This window comes from Plecotus auritus (assembly GCF_963455305.1).
Source record: "Plecotus auritus genome assembly, chromosome: 4".
NCBI lineage: Eukaryota > Metazoa > Chordata > Mammalia > Chiroptera > Vespertilionidae > Plecotus > Plecotus auritus.
This window is the reverse complement of record NC_137775.1, coordinates 90,398,113-90,418,859: the sequence shown is the minus strand read 5'-3', so window position 1 is coordinate 90,418,859 and position 20,747 is coordinate 90,398,113. Positions and strand designations below refer to the sequence as shown.

Here is a 20,747-nt window from a genome sequence, read left to right as displayed (position 1 = left end):
CAAGGAGCCGGGAGACCCAGCTCTAAAGCAAGTGGCAGAGGATCGGAATGTGCTAACAAGAGAGAGAATGGCGGGTGGAAATGGCTGTGGGAGGTGACGGCCAGAAGCCCTTTGAGGAAGGCAGCTCCTGGACTCACATCAGAGCTGTACACAGGCCAGGCAGACCAACTTGCCTCCTTGCAGCCCCCAGGCCCAAGACTAACAGCTGTCAAAACAGAGGGTGGGAACCTGTTCAGCCCACAAACTCCCTTCAGTTGCATTATGTAGCCCAGCACAAGCGATCAGTGACTCTGCTCAGTAACTGGCCGGAAACAGGCCCAAGCCCCCAAGCAGTGAGCACACATCCAGTGGGTGAAACATGAGCCTGGTTTATGACATTCCATTGAGCAAAACTCCTGTCCCCTAGCACAGAGTATGGCACCAACCAGCCATGAGACCGTCGTAGTTGCCAAAGAACCCAACTGCCCTGCCTGCCCCCAGCTCCCAGCACTGCTGCTGGAAGGCCGAGGGCATTGAAGGTGGTCCACTGCCACTTGTGTCCTTCATGTTGGAGGGGCCAGGCCAGCCGTGGGAAGGGCACGAGTGCAGGAGCTCTGGGCAGGTTCTAACCCTGATAGAATACCAAAGGCCGTCTTGAGTAGCAGACGTTGTCTTTCAGGAGGGGTGATCCCACGGCCATGCGCACCTTATTCCAGCGGTGGCCTTTATTGTAGATGGGCTTGACGGAGCGGCGGGACCAGCGGGTCAGGTACCTGTGGAGAGAGGACCAGGAAGTGGCTGAAGGCTGGGGGCCCGGGCTGGAGCTGGGAGAGTGGGCACTGCCTCCTCAGGCCAAAGCTGTGGCTGTCCAACCAAACCCTTTCTCTAGTTTTCCTTCCTTGAGCAGGGGCTTTTCCTGGGAGCAACCGCTGAGTGTGCTGTAAACAGATGGGCTGGGTTCTTGTGTGTGTGTGGCAGCCCAGGGCCACGCGCTCCCTTGATCTTTATGAGTTGTCAATGTTTATGTGTATTTGCTGGGGGAGGAGGTGGAGAAAGAGGCTACTCAGAGAGCAGATCATTCCTCTGTGGCCTCAGCCATGGGGAGAGGAGAGGCTGATGTAAGAGCCTGGAGGAATCCTTACCTCTTCCCCACTTGGCTCCTTCTGCCACCCCAGCCTTCAGGGAGCTCCCCTGGGTAGCCATAACTGGTGTAGGCCCCTGCCCCTCACTCAACCCATGATGGGAGCCAAGGGTGAGGGCCCATGGGGGTAAGTAGGAGAGGTGGGGAAAGATGGCTGCCGCCCAGTCCTTTGGCCTCCTTTGGGGGTGGCCAGGGCGCTGATGTTCCCGGAAAAGTGGCTCATGTCGGCTGGGGCTGGGGTTTACTCCATTCAGAATGAAACTTGGATCCTGTCCAGAGAGGCCCACCCTTCATCCTAAAAGCTCAGCTATGGCAAAGGCCAGGGTCCTCCCTGCCTCCACTCTAGGCTGCGACTCAACACAGCCACCTCCAAAAACCTCAAATGAGAGATGTTTTTAATTAAAAAAAAAAATACCCTTGGATGAACGTTTTTAGATAAAAGTAAAAAAATGACTGCTGATTTATACATTTCAACGGAGTCTTCTGCTCTCAGCCCTGTGCAAAGAAACAGCTCTGAGTGGAGTGAGAGCTGGGGGAGGTTCTGGCAGGCAGGAAGGACTTCTCTGAGTCTCCTGTCAATGTCAATGTCAATGCCCCAACAGGGAGGGAGACTTCTGAGGAGTGGACTGGCCCCAGGGACTGCTTTTCTATGGCTGGTGGTTCTGGGACAGCAGGAGAATAAAGGGTAAGGGAAGGAATACCTGGCAGGCCCCTGGGCTGGCATCTCCCAGTTTCCAGAGGGGATGGGTAAAGAGATAGGATATGGGAGCGGTTTCCCAAAGAGTGATCACTGGAATGTCAGGACCCCAGAAGATCCCCCAGGCTGACCGGGTTCTCCAGAACTGCTGCCCTAGAAGTGTTCCTCCCCGCTGCCCTGGAGAGACCCGAGGAAGCTGGGCTTCAGCTAGCCCTGGGCCTGATGCCTGTGCCACATGGAGCAGCCAGCTGGTGGGGGAAGGGTGCCTGGGTGGCCTCCAGTCAGCTTTTTGGGAATATTCCAGCTCTAGGAAGAACCAAGGCTCCTTCCTACCACTCCTGAAGGGGCAGAGGAAGGAGGAAATGTGGCTCCCCTGAGCCCAAAGCTCAAGGGCCTCTGGATAGAATCATAACGTCCCTTGCAAGGGAATCAACCTCCATCGTAGCCAGGACTCTGACTCTCCCTCTCGCTCCCCCATCGTGGCCTTTTGCAACCCAAGGGCCCCCACACATCATCAATCCTGTGTCACGTTAAAGGACACCGGATATATGGGAGGGAGCCTGGCCTCACTTCAAAGGCCTGAGGGTAGGATGGATTGTGTCCTTAGGCCTGCTGCTGTCTCTTAACAAGTTGGGGGTGGGGGCGGGGTGGGGGTAGGCTCAACCCCCAAATGGGCCATAGCATATTTGGGAAAGACAGAAGGAGGTTACTAGGTCCTGATCCCCCAGGACTGCTGGCAGATAGCCCAGCTAACAATGTGGGAAAGGCAGGTGGAGATGGGCATGGGGCCAGGGTGGTGGTGAGGCATCAATGAAAACCCAGCTCTGGCCCTGCACTGCCAGCCCAGCAATTTGTGGCTGGTATTTGCCTGTACTCCTACCCTCGTGCCTGGGTTCTGTTAGGGATCAGACTAGGAGGTTTGCTAGGGGGTGGGTTAAGTCTTCACCATCTTTGGTCAAGTCCAGTGGCAGCTGGACAGGTTGAAAGAGGGAGGAACCATTGATAGAGGAGAACAAGAATAAATACCAAAATCAGTTTTACAGACCTGGCTCTACTCTCAATAAGGGGGTATTACAGATCTAGGAGTATGAGAGTGTGGCAATGTCAGATATGGGGGAAGGGAAGGAACATACAATAGGATGACTGAGCGTTAGACAGGTCTGCTCCTACACCAGAGGGTGCCACCCTGCTTAGGCTGAAAGGCAGATTGATTGATTTAAGGATCTAGGGGCCTTCCTCTTCTCTAAAACCTCAGGACCTCCTGGGTCAGCATGTGCAGCCTGGCAGGTTAATATACAACTTTGGGAAGCGCCATTCATAATCTAGTCTATGTGGATACTGCCTTCAGGTTTTGCAGTGTATGACTTGCATAGCTATATAAAGTGGTCCCACCCCATAGAGCCCTCCCATTTTTAAAGCCTCATTTTGCCCTTTAATAAACCCAGTGCTGGGATACTAAAAATTTCAAGTGCTCTGACATTCCCATAGCAATCTAGTATGATGTCATAAACAGGGGATTAGCACATTCTAATGCCCAACCAGCAAACCTCCTTATGTTCCTTGCCTCTGTGCTAAGTGCCCTATTAGGGAGGGAGGAGGGAAGAGGAAAGAGGGCTGAGGGCAGCAGGGGAGGGTGACAGAAGCATGTGCACCATCAACTGCAGCCTTGGTAGGACCAATGGGGGTAGGTGCTCAAGCTGGATGGGATGGAACAGACAGCCAAACAACACTCTAGCTTTCTTGGGCTGTGGGATGAGCTCCAAGAAATGGCTTTCTCAACAGAATACAATGAGAACTGGAGGCCTGCAGAATGCTCAGGGTGTTGACACCCTAGTGTGCTTACCGATTGAGTTGGGGTTTCTTTTTTGGAACAAATCCTTCAGGAAGCAGAGGCCTGTGATTTGGCAACAGACCTGAGTGGAGGGAAGAGCATATAAGGAGATGGTCTCTGCAGCTCCCTCTGCAGCTCCCTCTGCAGCTCTTGGGGGCCCCAGGGAAAGCCCAAGGGGGTGGAAGGTTGGCACTGAGGGGATTATAATGAAGACTCTTCCAGGAGGGGCTACACATGGGGCAGCTGGTGGGGAGATGGGGAGAGCCAGCCTACAGCCCCAAGGGGAAGTCTACCTGCTCGGTGGGCCATCTTCACACACTCCTCAATCTTGCGGTGCTCCTCCTGGCACAGGCCTGTGATCTTTCGAGGCAGCATGCCTCCGTGAGGCCGGATGAACTGACTGAGCAGCAGAACATCCTAGAAGAAACAGAAAATAGGAGGTGAGGGTCACTTGGGTGGACTTTTGGTGAGGGTCACCTGGGTGGACTTTTGATGCGGGGAAGCCAGGCCACGTGACCTACAGGGGAGGCTCGACCCTGGCACTCCAAAAGGTTGAGGTCTCTATTGGGAACTGACTTGAGACTACTCCCTCCACACAGAGCTTTGCACACTGGTCTACTACCTTCACCCTTACAAAAGTTAAATCCCAACTTTTTTTTTCAAATTTATTTTTTAAAATATATTTTTTAATTGATTTAGAAGAAGGGAGAGGGAAAGAGACAGAAACATCAATGATGAGAGAGAATCATTGATTGGCTACTTCCTGTATGCCTCACACTGGGTAACAAAGCCTGCAACCCGGGCATATGCTCTGACCGGGAATCGAACAGTGACCTCCTGGTTCATAGGTTGACACTCAACCACTGAGCCACACCAGCCGGGCTAAATCCCAACTTAATAAGATTCTCTGACCCCATTGGCAATCCCAAGAGCTTTTAGCTCCTCGATAAGATAATCTTTTGATAGAGAATAGAAACTCTTCAAGAAGTGTTAACAATCTTTCCTTCACCTGCAATATCTTTCCTGGTGACAAAAGGTCTGTTATTCTCCTAGGTAGAGGGTATGCCATATATTTCCATACAAGGAAAAAATCTCTTTCTGCCCCAAAGCCTCTGTGCCACAGGCCAGAATACATGTAGACAGTCCCTCCACATTCTGCCATTCCCTCTGAAGTGCTGGTCAGGATACAAACTGAGGAAGGGACCAAGGCTGTGAAGTTAAATCCCACATCTTCTAAGCCCCTGTGACCAGATGTGAATGGACTCTCAGGCTTCCTTTGGACCATCGGACTGCTTTGAAGAGTCAAGGAAACAAGGACAAATAGAGCCAAAATCAAGACAAGAGACCATTTCTTACCCCCAACTCTCACAGGATAGTTGAGGGGGTTAAATAAAAGCCACCATCCCCCCCCCTTGCGCCCCCCCCCCCCCCCCGGGGCCTGGCACACCAGTCTTAGCAGTCATGTCCACAAAGTGACTTGCTGCCCTGGCAGGCGCCTCGCTGTATAGCCACAGATTTGTTTTAATCACTGGACAGCTCCTGAGGGACCCAGACCCCCCAATTCCCACCCCTGTAATCTTCAGAATCTGATGAAAAGAACTTGGATTGGATTATCCAGGGCTAATAAACTGGGCTCACTGCCCTAGCCTCCCCCAATGCAGGCTGCCAAGGAAGTTAACAGCTTTGTGCAGCTCAGGCTAACAGTGTCCTGAGTGGAAAGGGGTAAAAGGAAAACAATTTTAGCCTTTACTTCAGAGAGGATTGGATTTCTTCTGCTGGGTAAACAGAGCCAGGTCTTATTTCCTGGAAACGGCTGGTAGGAAGAGTGCCCCATGGTGGTCAGGCAGGTTCACCTCCCCATCTTCAGTTGGGATTCCAAGTATGGCCACAACCCCACTAGCTTCCATGTAACAAGAAGCTGTGAATATTGCCGCGTGGCCTGCAAGCTTCCTATTACTCCAGGCGGCCGTCAGCACCAAGGCCCAGGGCAGAGTGAAAGCACACCCCCTCCCCACCCCTGGTGGCCTAAAGCCAAGGCTCCCAGCCTGGGAGATTAGTTGGGTCATTCTGTTCAGATCCCATGGGCATGTGGCCTCTCCTGCTCTTACCACCTGACCGGGATCTCTGCCCTTAGTCATCCCATTCCACAGAGGGACACAGGGACAACCGGCAGGTCAAATTGGCCCAGAGCCTGAATCACCTGAAACCTAAAAATAGGGTGCTTAATGCCACCAACAGAACTCTGAAGGACAAGTATGAATTTCTCCAGGGTTGTGTCCTTTTTCCCAGGCTCTCCCCATTGCTAGAGAATACAGAGTAATAGTTGGGATCGTAATCTACGTGGGGTTTGTATCCCCAGAGTCTGATAATTAGCTGGGTAACCTGAGGCAAGTTCATAAACTTTTCCATGCCTCAAATTTCCTTACCTGTAAAACCAGGATGAAAAAAGTACCTACTTCATAGGGATATTGTGAAAACTAAGTGAATGAAGATGTGTAAATGCTTACAACAGTGCCTGATGCAGAGCATGTGCTCAATGCAAGGTACTTATTATTCACTGTCATCCCGGAAACAGATGAAGAGGTAGAAGAGCTGGAGCAAACGGGTCTCTGTAGCTCCAATAGCGAGACAATAATGTGTCTCCAGATCACAGTGAGGCCTTTCCAAATAGCCTCTCATTATAAAAGAAAGAAAGCCAAACTCAGATCCCGATTCCACCCTCTTGGGAACACAACCCTGCAAGACTTGGGTACAGGGCTCTGGTGGTCTGATTCACATGCAACCAGACAATGAACTAAATGACTCTCAACCCTGGCTGCACATGAGACTCACCTGGGGAGTTTTAAAAAATGATGGCCAGGCTTTACCCCAGAGACCAACGGAATCAATGTCTGGGGGTGGGGCCTGAACGTTTTTTAAAGCTTTCCTGTAATTCTAATGTACAGCAGGGCTGAGAGCCACTGGACAAAATGCTTGTCTCTGGTGGCTCCATGGGATGCAGCAGTGGCCATGGGGGAAGGGCTGGGGGGCAGGGATGGTGCTTGTAAACCAGGGAATATGACCTCTGTAACATGCAGAGCCCTGTGTCTTTGCACACTCACCTCATAGTTATACTTGTGCTTCAGGTTCCACCGGCAGATGGGGCACTGGCCAGAGGGGTTAGGGGGATTTGGACTTTCCCGGGGGGTCTCTGTGATATGGCCTTCGATCTAGGAGGCAGAGAAAGAAAGCCAGTGAGGGAGAGGGCCGTGTGGTCACTAATCCTTGAGCAACTCCCCTAACTGGTGGGAATGCTGGTGTAACTGCATCTCTGGGAGTTTTGTGGAACAGGTAATAGGTCTCTCTGCTGGAACTATGGTGGTGGTTTTGCAGTGGCTATATGTTGGGCCTTGGAGGGTCCACAGAGAAGTGAGTTGGTAGCCTTAAGGGCAGTGGAAACTGAACTTAATGCTGGTGGCAAGAGGGAGAGGTTTGCTGTATCAGCTGAATGCTACTTTTCCTTCCTCACACAAAAACCACCTTTGGGAAGAAGTAATAAATGCACATGGTAAAAAGTTTCAAACTGCGCAGGGATGTAGAGTTCAAAGGAAGTATCCTCCCATCCCACCTTTCCTTCTGAGGAAACTGCAGCTCCCAGCGTTATCTTACAGAGCAAAGTCTGTGCCAGTGGTTCTTAGCCTGCCATGATTTTGTCCACTCTTCCCCCACGGGACGCTGGATAATGTCTGAGGCATTTTTAATCGACCGTCACTACTGGGGGATGGGGTGCTATTGGCAGCTAGCAGGGAAGCTAACCATCCTACTATGCACAGGATAGCCCCTACCAACAAAGAATTAGCCAGCCTAGGATGCCAGCAGTGCCTAGACGAGCAGATATCCGTGTGCACTCCTGCTGCTTCTCTCTCTCTCTTTTAAAAACACAGATGGGAGAATACATTCCTGTCTTCCTCCTTGCTTTCATTATTTTGGATGCCACCTTTTCAACCGTGCTGAGGCCACGTGCAAAATGACCTCTGTTGTGGCTGTTGTATCCTGTGACACAGCCTTGGAATTACTAAGTGCAACGGACCACTGATCTGGGAGTCAGCTCCAATTGCAAGAGGGGGCGTTTAGAAAGCCTTGCTGATTGAAGCCATGGATTATGAGAGCGAGGCTGGGACAGGGCTCAGAGGCTTTGGAAGGGAAGCAACACTGTCTCCTGAGGTAGTGGCAAACAGGAGAGGAGCTGGAAGCAATGCTTGGTTGTGCAGGGCACTGCTACCTACCTTTCAGCCAAGGCCAGAAATAGAGAAGTGTGCTAAGGAAAATATGTTGGTGTGAGCAGGCTTGAGAGGGGTTAAAGTGGTCTGTGGGGAGAGAGCTAACATTCATTGATTCCCCATTATATGCCTGGTTTTGTGCTAATCATGGTTCACAAGTGTCATCTCATTTAACCCTCACAGCCTAGGGAGGGAGGCATCATGATCATACTTTATAGATGAAGAAAGTGAGTCCCCGGAGAGTGAGCAATAAATACCATCAGCCAAGGCAGCGCCTCTCCAGGCATGGATGGGCTCCCTCCCCCAAGTTTCTCCTAATGCCATCATGTCTCCATGTTCATTCTACAAACAGCAAATTCATGCCCCACATGAAAAACTGTCTTCACACTCAGAAGCCAGATGTGTTTTCTCTCTACCAGCAGGGAGTTCACAGGGTAAATGCTTGTTTCAGCTTTGAATAAGGAAATAAACAAGGTGCCCTAAGGGGATGGGGGCCCCCTCAAAAGAACTATTTTGAGGTTAAGCAATGCAAAAGCTGAGGGAGAATTCTAGGGAAGACCCAAAAAGGGAACCCGAAAACCTTGATCTGGGGATAAGACTGCTTGGCTGGCTGCCAGAAGGGTTAAATCCCTGGTTGACATGGAAGCTATACAGGCTTCTAGGAGCTCTGTGGAGTGGCTGTGGATTTCTTGGAGGCATGGAAAGCCATGTGAAAACAATGCTGTCTTTTAGGGATTATAGGATAATCTAGGTCTCATGACTCCTGGAGGAAGGGAGGTGAGATGGGTCCAACAGGGAAAGGGGAGTGGGTGGATCAAGTCATTCTAGCTTTCTTAACAACAGACAAGTCAGGGTGCTAGCTAGTAGCCCAGGGTCCAGAGAGAGTCACCTTTTAACTGCATCACTTAAGGAGTAGCTTAGCCATTCTGGGCAGAAAGGAGCGGAGATCCAGGATCCTGGCCTCGGATCAACTTACTCTGGCTCTTTAGTCCTGCCATTGCCTTAGTTTCCCCTTTGGAAAACTAATTTATCACCCTCCAAAGAACGTATCAGTAAAGACCTCTGAGACCTTGTCATCCACATGGCCATTTTAAATAACAGATGCTTCAATCCAGGTACAAGTGACTGTTCCTGATTAACCACACTGTAGCACACAACTTGAAAAATAGTGGACTGTGAGATTTATGGTCACAGAGGGACCTGATCCTGGAGCTAGGAGCCCAGTTTGGACCTCCCTCTTTCCCTCCCTCAAAGGCGCAGCCAGGCAGCTCCAAGTGTTAAAGAGGCTATAAATGGCCAACTCGATAATACTTACTATAGTTGTCTTCCCTTTTTGGATCTCCACCACTACAGAGATAAAGGGGAAAAATTAGGTCAGCCATTTAATAAGGAACAGGGAGTTTCAAATAATAGCTCAAATTCTACAGCAGAAAAATAGAGCCTTCAGTCTGCACTCTCCCACAGTCCCCACCTCGAAGAGAAAGCGTGCAGGGTTCACCTCCAAGTGCCAAGGCTCTATGCCCTTGAGGCTGGGTGGGGGCAAGCCCAGATGCCCAAGTAATATCATCTCTCTGGGATTAAGAGTCTCCACACTGTTTTTGCCTTTCTAAGCCAAGATTCATCTTGGTGCTATCTAAGGAAATTGGCAACATCCTGCCCTACTATGGCTAGCAATAATGATCTGAGTGTGTGTGTGTGTGTGTGTGTGTGTGTGTGTGGTGGTGGTGGTGACAGCAGAAGCATGTAAAAGACCTTCAAAAGTACCCACTGCATGTGTCCTTTTACTAAGAGAATCAGACAAACATAATTCCTGACCTTGATTAGTTTACAATCTAAGATACAGCACTGAACTAACACAGCTCCAATGGCCCTGGGTAGATAAGCAATGAGACAAGTTCACTCCTAAAATTCATTCTGAGAACCTTGTGTTAAAACTATCTGAGGACAACTGTGTGAGTTAAATCCTCTTCTTTTCTCCACTCCTCCCTGCAGGGTTGCATTTTGCTATCTACTGGAGAGGTGTGATAAAAGAGGTGGGAGTGCCCTGGCTGGTGTGGCTTAGTTGGCTGGGTGTTGCCAGGTGCATTTCGGTTGCCGGTTGATTCCCAGTCAGGGCACATGCCTGGGGTTGTGTACTCAATCCCTGATAGGGGTGTGCAGGAGGCAGCCGATAGATGTTTTGCTCTCATATTGATGTTTCTCTCTCCCTCCCTTTCTCTCTAAAAATCAATAATAAAAAAAGAGGTGCGCATAAGGGGCTACGGATACTGGGTTCAGGAAGACTACTGCAATTCCAAACTGAAAGGGACTCCCTCAGCTCTGCCTCTAGGTCTGGCAGCCAACAGAGAACCTGAGGGAAAGACAGTAAGTCACACACATCTGTCAGGCTGTACATATTTCTGACTAAGATGCAGAATGACAACTTCAACAATATGCAAAGGGAGAACCAAGCTAAAAGCCCACATTTGGCAAATATAATCAAACAGAAAGTTCTTGGAGATCTTTGCTTGTTCTCCCGTTTCTTTAGAAAGAGAGAGCCATAGCTGTTAGCATAGGAACTGGCACACAGTTCCATGCAGATGCTCAATTAATGTGTACTAGCTCTCAGGGAGCAAAATATTCGTTATGGTCCCCTTCTGACTGCTAATTACTGTAATAGGAAACTTGGGCCCATATAACTGCAAACTGTCTCCACACATATTAAAATCATATTTTAACAGCAGCTTGGCTACCACAATTAGTTTTACTCAGCTCTAGCCAAGGCAAGATTACAGATTAAAAAGAGCCTAAGGTTCTTAACTTTGACAATCTAGTCAAAGTTATGGATCTCTCCCTAGCATACATACAATTAAACATGAATTTTAGGAGACTCGCAGACCCCTGAAGCTATATATACAAATAGTAGTATTGATTTTCTCTCAGTGCTGGTAGTAGGTGATTTTTAGTTTCTTCTTTATGCCTATATCTGTATTTTCTAAAGTTTCTAAAATAAATGTGTACTGCTTTTGCAATAAAAAATAAACAATAAGAGAGAAAGAATATGTCTAAGGAAAAAAAGTGAGGCAATTCTAACCCAACCAGAGTCCCACAGCAGCATCTGTGATTGCTGAGCTCTGTGACTGACACTTAATTGGACACAGACTGCTGGAATTGCTTCCCATTTGTTTCTGGGCACGGCTATTCATAAAGACTCATTACTTCTAAATAACCAACCTGAGAGAGCCTTTCCATTACCAACTCCAGACACACAAAGTTGTAACAATGGCAAGAAAGGCCCTGAGGCTTTCTCCCAAACACTGTAGTTACCAATCAATTCATAAAGACAAACTAGGTTTCTCCCTGTAAAAGGAAATGCGTCACCCCACACACGGATCTACTTGTTTAGAACAGAGACCAGCCTAAACGGGATGTGGGTGAGACTCAACCTGGTGCTCAGTCTGGAGGCCAGCACAGTTGCAAAGGGACTGTCACTGTAATGTGTCAACCTATAAACATGGGGCGCAGAAGGAGAGCACAGCTCCAGCCCAGGAGGGCTTCTAGGCACCCCAGAAACATTGCAAATTTGTAAAAAACTAAGTTGGATGGAGGGTGACCAAATTAGAGCAACAACAGGTAGGAGGAAAGTTTTTAAGAATCATGATCAGAAACAAAAGGAGAACCATTCTGATACCACTCGAGTCAGCACTAGAACAATGCCCCGAAACACAAAGCGGATAAACATGTGGTTTCTTCTCCATGGAGGCACTTGGGTCCTAATCATGAGGTAAACAAGTCTAACAAAACACACATCACTCCCGGCAAAGAACCAAACCTTGAAGTCATCCCACTGGCCCCTGGAAAAGAGATCAAAGACCATGGCAAGCTCCACTGTTCACAAGCTCCCCACACAGCAACTCTGAGCCAGTGAATCATCTTACTATAAGCCAGTGGGTAAAACATTAGGCAGATGCTTATCTAATAGAGATAATTTGTCAAACCAGAAGGAATGACCTGAGAATTCACTGGAGATTGAGATTAATCAGGGCGGTGTCTCAGTGCTAGGGCAGAAGGCCTGGCTGGAGCCTGAAGAGGCTCTGTTAGATTTTAAGCCTCTCAAAACAGGAGATAGGAATCAAAATAGTATTGATTTTCAGTGTGCATACAAAAACATGTCAAAACCAAACAAAACCTGAGATCCATTTTGTCCCTGGCCTCCTCTTCATTTAAGTGGGGGTGGCTAAGAAAAGCTGGACTAAGAGATTTAGGCACTAACATAGAACTTGTTTAGAAAAAGATGGAATCACTGTTGTGTTCTGAGAAATGGTTATATCAAGTAAACTCAGGAAAGACATGAAGCCATTTTCTAAACTAGAATCAAGGGCCAAAATCTTCAAAGACAGGCACTTCTCATACAAATCAAATAATCTGTTCCACAGGACGCAACAGATTTGCTGAGCACCGGTGGAGGTACAGCCAGCTCCACCTATTGTGGAATTACAACAGAATAGGAAGACAGTCTTTGCCCTAGGGGAGAAAAGGGAACTAAACCAAGTATGGGAACTTCACTATAATAAAGTCCATGCCTCGTAAAGAGGTCCTTTGAGTGCTTCAGTAAATACTCGTCTAGGATGGAGTCCAAGATAACTGAATTATAACAGTCCAGAGCAAACAGCATTGCGGTAAGATTGCATGAACACAGAAAGACCTTGATGGCCACATAAACACAGACAGTGAACAGCCCAACTGTTTAAGTAAAGGAGGAAGTGAGGAAAGATTAATGATGAGGAGTGGAGGCACTGCTACACCAAGTGCCCAGAGACCAAGGTCCTTCTTGGAAAGGGTCCATGGAAACCAAGTCCCAGAGTATGAAGGAATGGAGTAACTAAATGGCAGAAAGGCTAAGAGGTGGCACTGACAGTCTTAGAGGGTCAGGAGTAAAGTGCATGTTTGAGATGTGTGTCTGCACTTCTGGTCATTAACTACTTTTCTCAAACTCCCTTCTCTCTCAAGCACCACTCTCTTCTGTTCATCTTTCAATCTACCACTGAAATGTTCTGATTCTCTCATCACCTCCCACTTTTCCCTTGGATCCCCTGAGGGAATGTCCCTCTGCACTATGCTTTAGGATGAGTCTTATTGCTGCAATTCTATAAAGCCCCAACTTGCTTACTCCTCTCTCAAAGCTTTCAGCTACAGGGCTGCCTTGTCTGAAATGCTATAGCTAACTGGAAAAGATGAAGAAAATCCCCTTCAGCTTTAATCATTTCAACTCTTTCTGATCTAGGTGTCTGATAGATCATTACTATACATTCAGATAAGCAACAAGCTTATTTTTCTTGCTTTAAATATGTTTCCTTCATAAAAGCTCTATGAGCAATAATGCAGGAATAAGGTCTAACACAATCTTTGCTAAGTCTGGCAGTGCTAACCATAAGACACTAAATGGTCTTCAGCAAGTTAACGATGTAGGCTTTCAGGGAAGGGAGGGAACCGCGAGGAAGCCATGCCATGGAGTAATGAGGTGATGTTACTGGTGGAGAGGGAAGAGCACTGGCTTTACTTTCAACTCCACCACTCACTAGCTGTGTGATGTTGAGCAGTTACTGAACCCCTCTGGACCTCATCTGTAAAAATGTCAGTAATATCCACCTTTAAGGATTGCTGGGAAAATTAAATAAATGTAGGTGAAAAACCTAGCACAGTGTTTGCAGCAGGCACTTAATAAACCACAATTTCCATTTTTGTGTTCCTTCCATAATAATATATATTTTTTGTTAATTCTCACCAGAGGATATTTTTCCAATGATTTTTAGAGAGAGTGGAAGGGAGGGGGAGAGACAGAGAGAGAAACATCGATGTGGGAGAGACATATGGATTGGTTGCCTCCTGATCCAGGGCCGGGGATCCTGCAATTGAACCTAGAATTGAACCTCGGACCCTTCAGTCCGAGGGCCAGCACTCTAGCCACTGAGCCAAACTGGTTAGGGCCTATTTTTTGGCTTTGTCTGTCGCTCTGGTCAAACTTTAGACCAGGTTTTCTCAACAGCAGCATGACTCACATTTTATGCCATGTAGTTTGTTGTTGTGGGAGGCTATCATGTGCACTGTAAGATGACAGTAGCATTCCTGGACTCTACCCACCAGATGCCAGGAGTATCAGTTGTGACAACTAAAAATGTTTCTAGACATTGCCAAAAGTTCCTTGGGGAACATAACTACTCCCAATTGAGAACCACCGCTTTAGACTTAGAGTCTTTACAGGCAGGAGTCCTGGCACTGAGTACTCATGAACTCTGACTAAAATTAAATAGTATTATCTGATACTTTGAAAAGTAGGATGCTTGAATATTTTCAGCAAGACATCCAGCTTCTTCTCCACAACATTAAATTCTAAGTGTACAATATTATTTGGGTGTCAAATATACCAGCTGGGACCAGTCAAAATTAGGTATATGTGTAATATTTTGTACTTTATACAGAGGGGGTAGATATCAGGGAAAGTTTTTTTCATTGAAATGCTTTGGAGTCCTGGCTGGGTAGCTCAGTTGGTTAGAGGCCATTGGATTTGTTTCGATACACCAAGGTTGCGGATTCGATCTCCAGTCAGGGCACAGATAGGAATCAACCAATGAATGCATAAATGAGTGGAACAACAGATCGATGTTTCTCTCTCTCAAATCAATAAAAAAATAAAATAAAAAAAATAAAGGTTTTGGAGACAGATGGTTGGTTCTTCTTTGTTTAAGACAACATCAATTCAATGTAGCTTTTAGGTCTAACAGTGAGTAACCAAGAAGAGCAACCAACCCAAGTATTTATGGAGAGGAGGCCTTCAGATACCCACTTGATTATAACAGTCCATCATTTCACAAACTTTCCAACAGAAAAAATTTGAATCTAAAATATTCCTTTGTAAACGAACAAATCAAAACGATTGCTCTTGGTTATCCTCTGGGAACATAGCAAAGCACTGTTTTCAACTTTGAATTTCATAAAGGATATGTAAATTGCAGCCATTAATGTTTGACACTTGGTAGACACCCTCAAAAATGTTATGGGCATATGCTTGGTTTTCAGCATGGGAATAAGATGCCACACCTTTTCCAAGTCCTTTTTATTAGCAGCATGGTCTCTTTGGTGACTTTACTGATGGATTAGTTTGCCTAACGTTAACCAGGCAGTAACGGGATTTTGTTGTTCTTCCTAGCAAATGCTCCATCTTCCCTTCATAGCTAAGTTTTCCACACATACCTGAGATTTCCATTTCCTCATGAACTTTCTCTTTGATTTCCCATTCTATTGGAATTGCTGTTTGAAAGCTAAAAAAAAAAAAAAAAAAAAAAAGATCTCTCCCCAAACAAACCCAATAGCCTCTTCATTAGGCTCTTTTTGAACTTTCCTTTTCCCTCTGAAAACAATGATCACTCTTCCTCTGGATATTTCTGTTTTCGTTAAAGGATATGCTGGTCAATACTGTGCCAGAATCTTCAAGAAGGCCCACACCACTCACCCTTTCCTGCTTCCAGCAGTGCACAAAGGAAGGCTATGTCTTGAAAGACCTTTTTCACTCTCTGCCAGATCCCACCCTTTTATAAGCCCATTCAAGACATCCTCCTCATGAAAACTTCCAATTGGGTTTGCTGTTCCCAGTAACCAAATCTCCCTGCCCTTTATTGCAGCGTACACATATCATCTCCTTAGAACCGAACTTCTCAGGAAAAGGGCTGTATTTTTTTCTCTCTCTCCAGAATCCCTTGACTGCCTTAAGTAAAGCACTTGGTTAGAATATATGTTTCCCCATAAGCCTTTCCAGACTTAAGATGAATGAAAAGCAGTAATACCATTCAGCATTTGCCTCTGTTTCAGCTGTTCAATAGCCTTTCCTCTCTGGGAGACTAACGGCCCGGGCAGAAAAAGCAGCCATCAGATCACAGCACTTTCAGATGAAAAACTGGAAAGGGAGACGCTTGGGAAGGTCTCCAGATGTCCTTCCCTCATGATCCACGGGCACTTTAATGAATGAGGCGGCCGTCCGGAGACTACGGAAGGGAGAATTAACATGCAGACCCTTACCGAAAACTTTTCTGAACCCTGGGACAGGTTTCTCTTCTGTCCTTGCTAACTAAGCAGGTCTTTCTCTCCGTCCTCCCCATCCGCCCCCGCCCCTGCCCATGAGGACGCTCGCGAGGAGTGGGAAGTCAAGATAATAGCACCAGGGTCTGGAAGGGGCTTTCTAGCGCCCTGGGAGCGTCAGCATCTCCGACGTTTCGGAACCGCGCGAAGGTAAGGAGGGGCACGGCGGCTGGAGGAAGAAGCCCCCGCCGCTCTCCTCTTCAGCTTTGGGAAGTCGCCGGGAATGGGGACTCACCTTCCCTGAACCCGCGATCTGGAGGCCGAGCCCAGCTGGTCGCGGCAGGGCCTGTCAGAAGCCCTCGCAACAGCCTCCCACACCCGGACACCAGTGAACTGAGGGCCGCCATCTTGAAGACCAACGAAGACCTCTTGGGCACTTCCGCTTCCGGAACGGCGCACGCGCAGCCGCTGTGGTGGGCGAGACTTGTGCAGGTTGTGGGCTTCTCGCTCTGTTAGTCCTGTCACTTCCTTTCCCCTCACCTTTCTAGCTTTTGGCAAAAGGTAGAGGCCTCTGTGTCAAGGCTGTGCTTCATTCGAGGAATAGGGGAGGGCTTCTAGCTCCAGTCTGCCAGTCCCCAAAGCCTCCGAGGTCGCTTTCGTTCCCTGGCAGGCTTCCTCGCTACAGTCACATACACTACTCCTGTATCTTGAAAGCTTTTTCTCTCTGCAAGTCAGATGTGGATATTCAGCTTCTTGTGGGTGGAGCTAGGCCTGTACAGGAGAGTTGAGATGGTTAGGAGCTCTGGTTCTGGAGCATTAGGTATCAGGGAAACCTAATATAGAATTAATATTCCCCTCCCCCACCCCAACTTACATTCTCATCTCTGGCCAAGGCTTTTGCACAACTGTTTTCCTCTATCTTCTCTTTGCCTACCTGGTAAACTCCTACTTATTTCTCAGAACTCAGCTCAAACTTCCCTTCCACAGTGGAGTCTTCCTTGAAAACCTCCCTGTTACTGTTTCTCAGCACCAGATACTTCTCCATCTTAGCACTTGGCATAATTGCTGTTTTACATTTGCTTGTGTAATATATGTTTCCCCATGAGACTGTGTGCTCCATGAAGGCAAGGACATTGTTTATTGTTGACGCTCATATCTCCAGCACATAGCACAGTGCCTGACACACAATGAATGCAGTATGTGGACAAAAAAGGGCCACATTCTAACCTGACTAACGCAAGGAAGGCCTGATTGGTGGCCTTGCAAACACAGAGACTTAGAGTAATCACAAAGTATGGTCTAAAATGAAAACTTTTTAAATTAAAAAGCAGTTTATAGTAGTCAAGTCCTATGCTGGTATCTTCCCTGACAAAGATCAACTTTGATCTTAACTGAGCCTATTGCCTTTTTGCATCTAAGATAACATATTTTTGGAATGTCGGTAATTTGTAACTTCCTCTTTTCTGGACCCCTCAGGGCACAACTAATGCACCAGAGCAGAGACCATAAATTCCCACATTGTTATCTGTTCATTGTTGACTGTTAACTATCCTGTACCCACCTATGTAAAAGAAGCATGTGCCTATCATTTTTTATCCAATCCCAGAGGATCACCCCCTCACCCCCAGCTTTGCTTTCTCCTGTCTCCCTAATATATCAAACACCCACATTTTGGTTTCAGTATCAAAAAGAAAATAAAAGTGCTCAATTTTCCCTCTTTTGGATTTGTAGGACATAATATGTTCCCCTGGAGCTTCATAAGAAAAGAAAGCCATTCACAGCTCAATTCTTCCATTTGGTGGTTAGGATATTCTTTTCCACCCTCCACAATAAACCTGAAGGGGGATTTTCTAGTTATCCTACTCTGATTCATAGATGGGAAAAATCAGGCTCATTAAATGGCACAGCTCATTTGCTGATGGGGGAAGGAGCATACCTTTCAGTTGGGACTGCCACCCTGGTGGACCAAGAGGATGCAGAGCAGCTGCTGCTTGGGGAGTTTGAATGGCATCACCACAGATAAGAGAGCAGGAGAAATGTGGCATTGGAGTAACTTAAAACATTGTGTTTAGCAAGGGCAGATTCTGGGAAGGGGAAATTTGAGAGGAAGGTCAATCTAGATGTGTGAGACTGACACATGGTAGGGTGGAGCACAGAGTTTTGGTGGGGTATAGGCCTGAGTATCCTGGCCAGGATCAGGAAAGCCTTGGTTCTCCCTATGATTCCCACTTTCCTTCTGTACAAATGACCTTGAGTCCTTCCTACTTGTATCACATCCCCTGTTTCTAAGTTTCCAACTTTTGGCAACCCAGTAGGGACCAGGTCAGTAACAGAACTGCACCCAAGGCTTGTGCACATAGTGAGCTAAAGTATTGGGGTGCCAACCCTTTCATTATCTTACCCTAACTTATCCTAATCAAATTTTATTTTTAAAAAACAACTTGTATTTTTTACAGTGACAAATAACATGTGATCAGGGTAGAAAAATGAAATAGGTAAAGAATATCACCCATAATTCAGAGATGAGCATTACTTACACTTACCAAATGAAATAATACTGTGCATATTCTTCATTTTGAACTATCTTATTTTTATGAATCCATTAATTACTTGTTCTTACATGAAAACACAATTCTGTGAGACCAGATGTTCCTCAGAAAATTAACCTTAAATTTTATTTTAAACTAGAGGCCTGGTGTACGAATTCATGCACAGGTGGGGTCCTGCTGGCCCAACTCAGTTGGGCCCATTGGGCCAGGCCAATGGGGGGGAGGGGCCACAGGTGGTTGGCTGACCATCCCCATCCCCTAGTTGAACTCCCGGTAGAAAGGACAATTTGCATATTAGCCTTTTATTATATAGGATTAAAGAATAATTTATATTAGAAAGTACACAAGTTATAAGTGAAATTTCATGAAGGGAAGCTACCCACACCTGTTAGTTCTGATCTAATAATTGAATTGAGACACCCTCCCCTTGGGAACTGACCTTTAGATCACTTCACAACCCTCATTCCCTTTGGCTTAGACCACATTCCACTTGCTAAGACCACATTCCACTTGCTGAGACCATTATCCTTCCCCTCTGGACCTTCCCAGGCTTTGGACCTGCCCAGAGAATTCTCCACCCAGAAAAAGCCTGTCTAGAGTCCTTTAAAACCTCTGACTCCCTGTCCTGGGGTGCTGGTGCCATTTTGGGGCTCAGCCCATCTGATATCCAGATGACTTAATAAATATATACTCCCTTACCACTTTGTGTGTTCCTCCTTCGGTGACCCTAACAACACCAACAAGTAGAACATTCCCACAAAGGGAAACACTACCCACACTAATAAGTAGAACACCAGAAAATTCCCTGGTGTCCCCTTCCAGACACTACCCATACCCCAAAGGTAATCATTATTCTGACTTTTAGCACCATAAATTACTTTTTCCTGTATTTGAACTTTATATAAATAGAATCTTCTATAGCATGTACTCTTTTGTGTCTGCTTGCATTTGCTCCTCATATTTATGAGATTCACCTATATTGTTATATATAGCTACCATTAATTCATTCTGATTACTGTATAATGTCCCACTGTTATTACACTACAATTTGTTTATCCTCTCTTTTGTTGATAGGATTTGGATACTTTCCAGTGGGGACTATTATAAATACTGTTGTGATGAACATTCTCCTATATGATTTTTGGTGAACACAAGAACAAACTTGTTAGGGTGACTGAAGGAGGATGCAAAAGGCCAAAGTCAGAAGGATTATAGATTTATTAGGTCATCTGGATACCAGATGAGATGAGCCCCCAAAGGGCACTAGCACCCAGGGATGGGGAGTCAGATATTTTAAAGGACTCTAGGCGGCTTTTTCAGGGCTGAGAATTCTCTGGGCGGGTCCAAATCCTGGGAAGGTCCAGAGGGGAAGGATAATGGTCTTAGTAAGTGGAATGTGGTCTAAACCAAAGGAAATGTCAGTTGTGAAGTGATCTAAAGGGCAGTTCTCCAGGAACAGGATATTGATTCAATTATTTGATCAGACCTAACATTCCAGCCTTTTTGTTTTATGGAATAGGGATGAAGGTCATATCTTCTGTAGTTACTTCCTGCTGAGGGGGATGTCAAGATCATAGGGGAATGGACTTTGATTGTAGTTGGCTGGAACACAGTATAGATTCCTCACAGCTGGTGCGAAAGGTTGCAGCAGCAAGGTTTCCCTAAGAGACTGATTGGTGAGGGCTTGAAAGTGGTCCTGAAGGAAAGATGAAAAATGGTGCAGAATACATGGGTCAAAAACGAGGATGAGGAATAGGAATATTAATGGTCCTATGAAGGGAAGTAGCCAGGTATACCAATTTATATTCTTTAGCCAGTAATCCCATGAATTTGATTGAAGTTCTCTAATCTTTGTGGCCCTTTCTGTTAATTATTGGGTGTCGTCCCTGACTAGGCCAGACTGATTGACATAAAAACAACATTCTTCCTCCAGAAAGAGGCATAGACCCCCTTTCTCTGCCATTAGGAGGTCTAGTCCTCTCTGATTTGGAGGGTGACAGCCACTAGTGAGTTTATCTGATCCTGAATTTGAACTAAACTTTTGGCAATGGCATTTAGGCTTTCTTGTAGGTCCTGAAACAGGATTTCAAAATATGATAGAGCAGTGGTTAAGCCCTCTATGGTAGTCCTGACACCTGCTCAGATACCAAGGGTTATGAGGAGAGGGATTATCTGGACTCTTTTGTATTGGATCTGATGGGTTACAGGGACAGGTTAAGACTGATTATTGGGGGCTACA

At 46.7% G+C, this 20,747-nt stretch overlaps 1 protein-coding gene across 1 annotated transcript; it reads right to left on the bottom strand.

Annotated features, from left to right (window-relative positions):
- Positions 1–348: 348 nt before the first annotated feature.
- Positions 349–17,023, bottom strand: MRPS18A (mitochondrial ribosomal protein S18A). The gene is made up of 6 exons (XM_080666847.1): positions 16,255–17,023; positions 9,223–9,254; positions 6,750–6,857; positions 3,942–4,065; positions 3,661–3,730; positions 349–752 (listed from the first exon to the last, which is right to left on the bottom strand). Exons 1-6 carry the CDS (start codon positions 16,364–16,366, stop codon positions 605–607), a joined length of 594 nt encoding a protein of 197 aa, XP_080522973.1. The 5' UTR covers positions 16,367–17,023; the 3' UTR covers positions 349–604.
- Between the last annotated feature and the right edge of the window lie 3,724 nt (positions 17,024–20,747).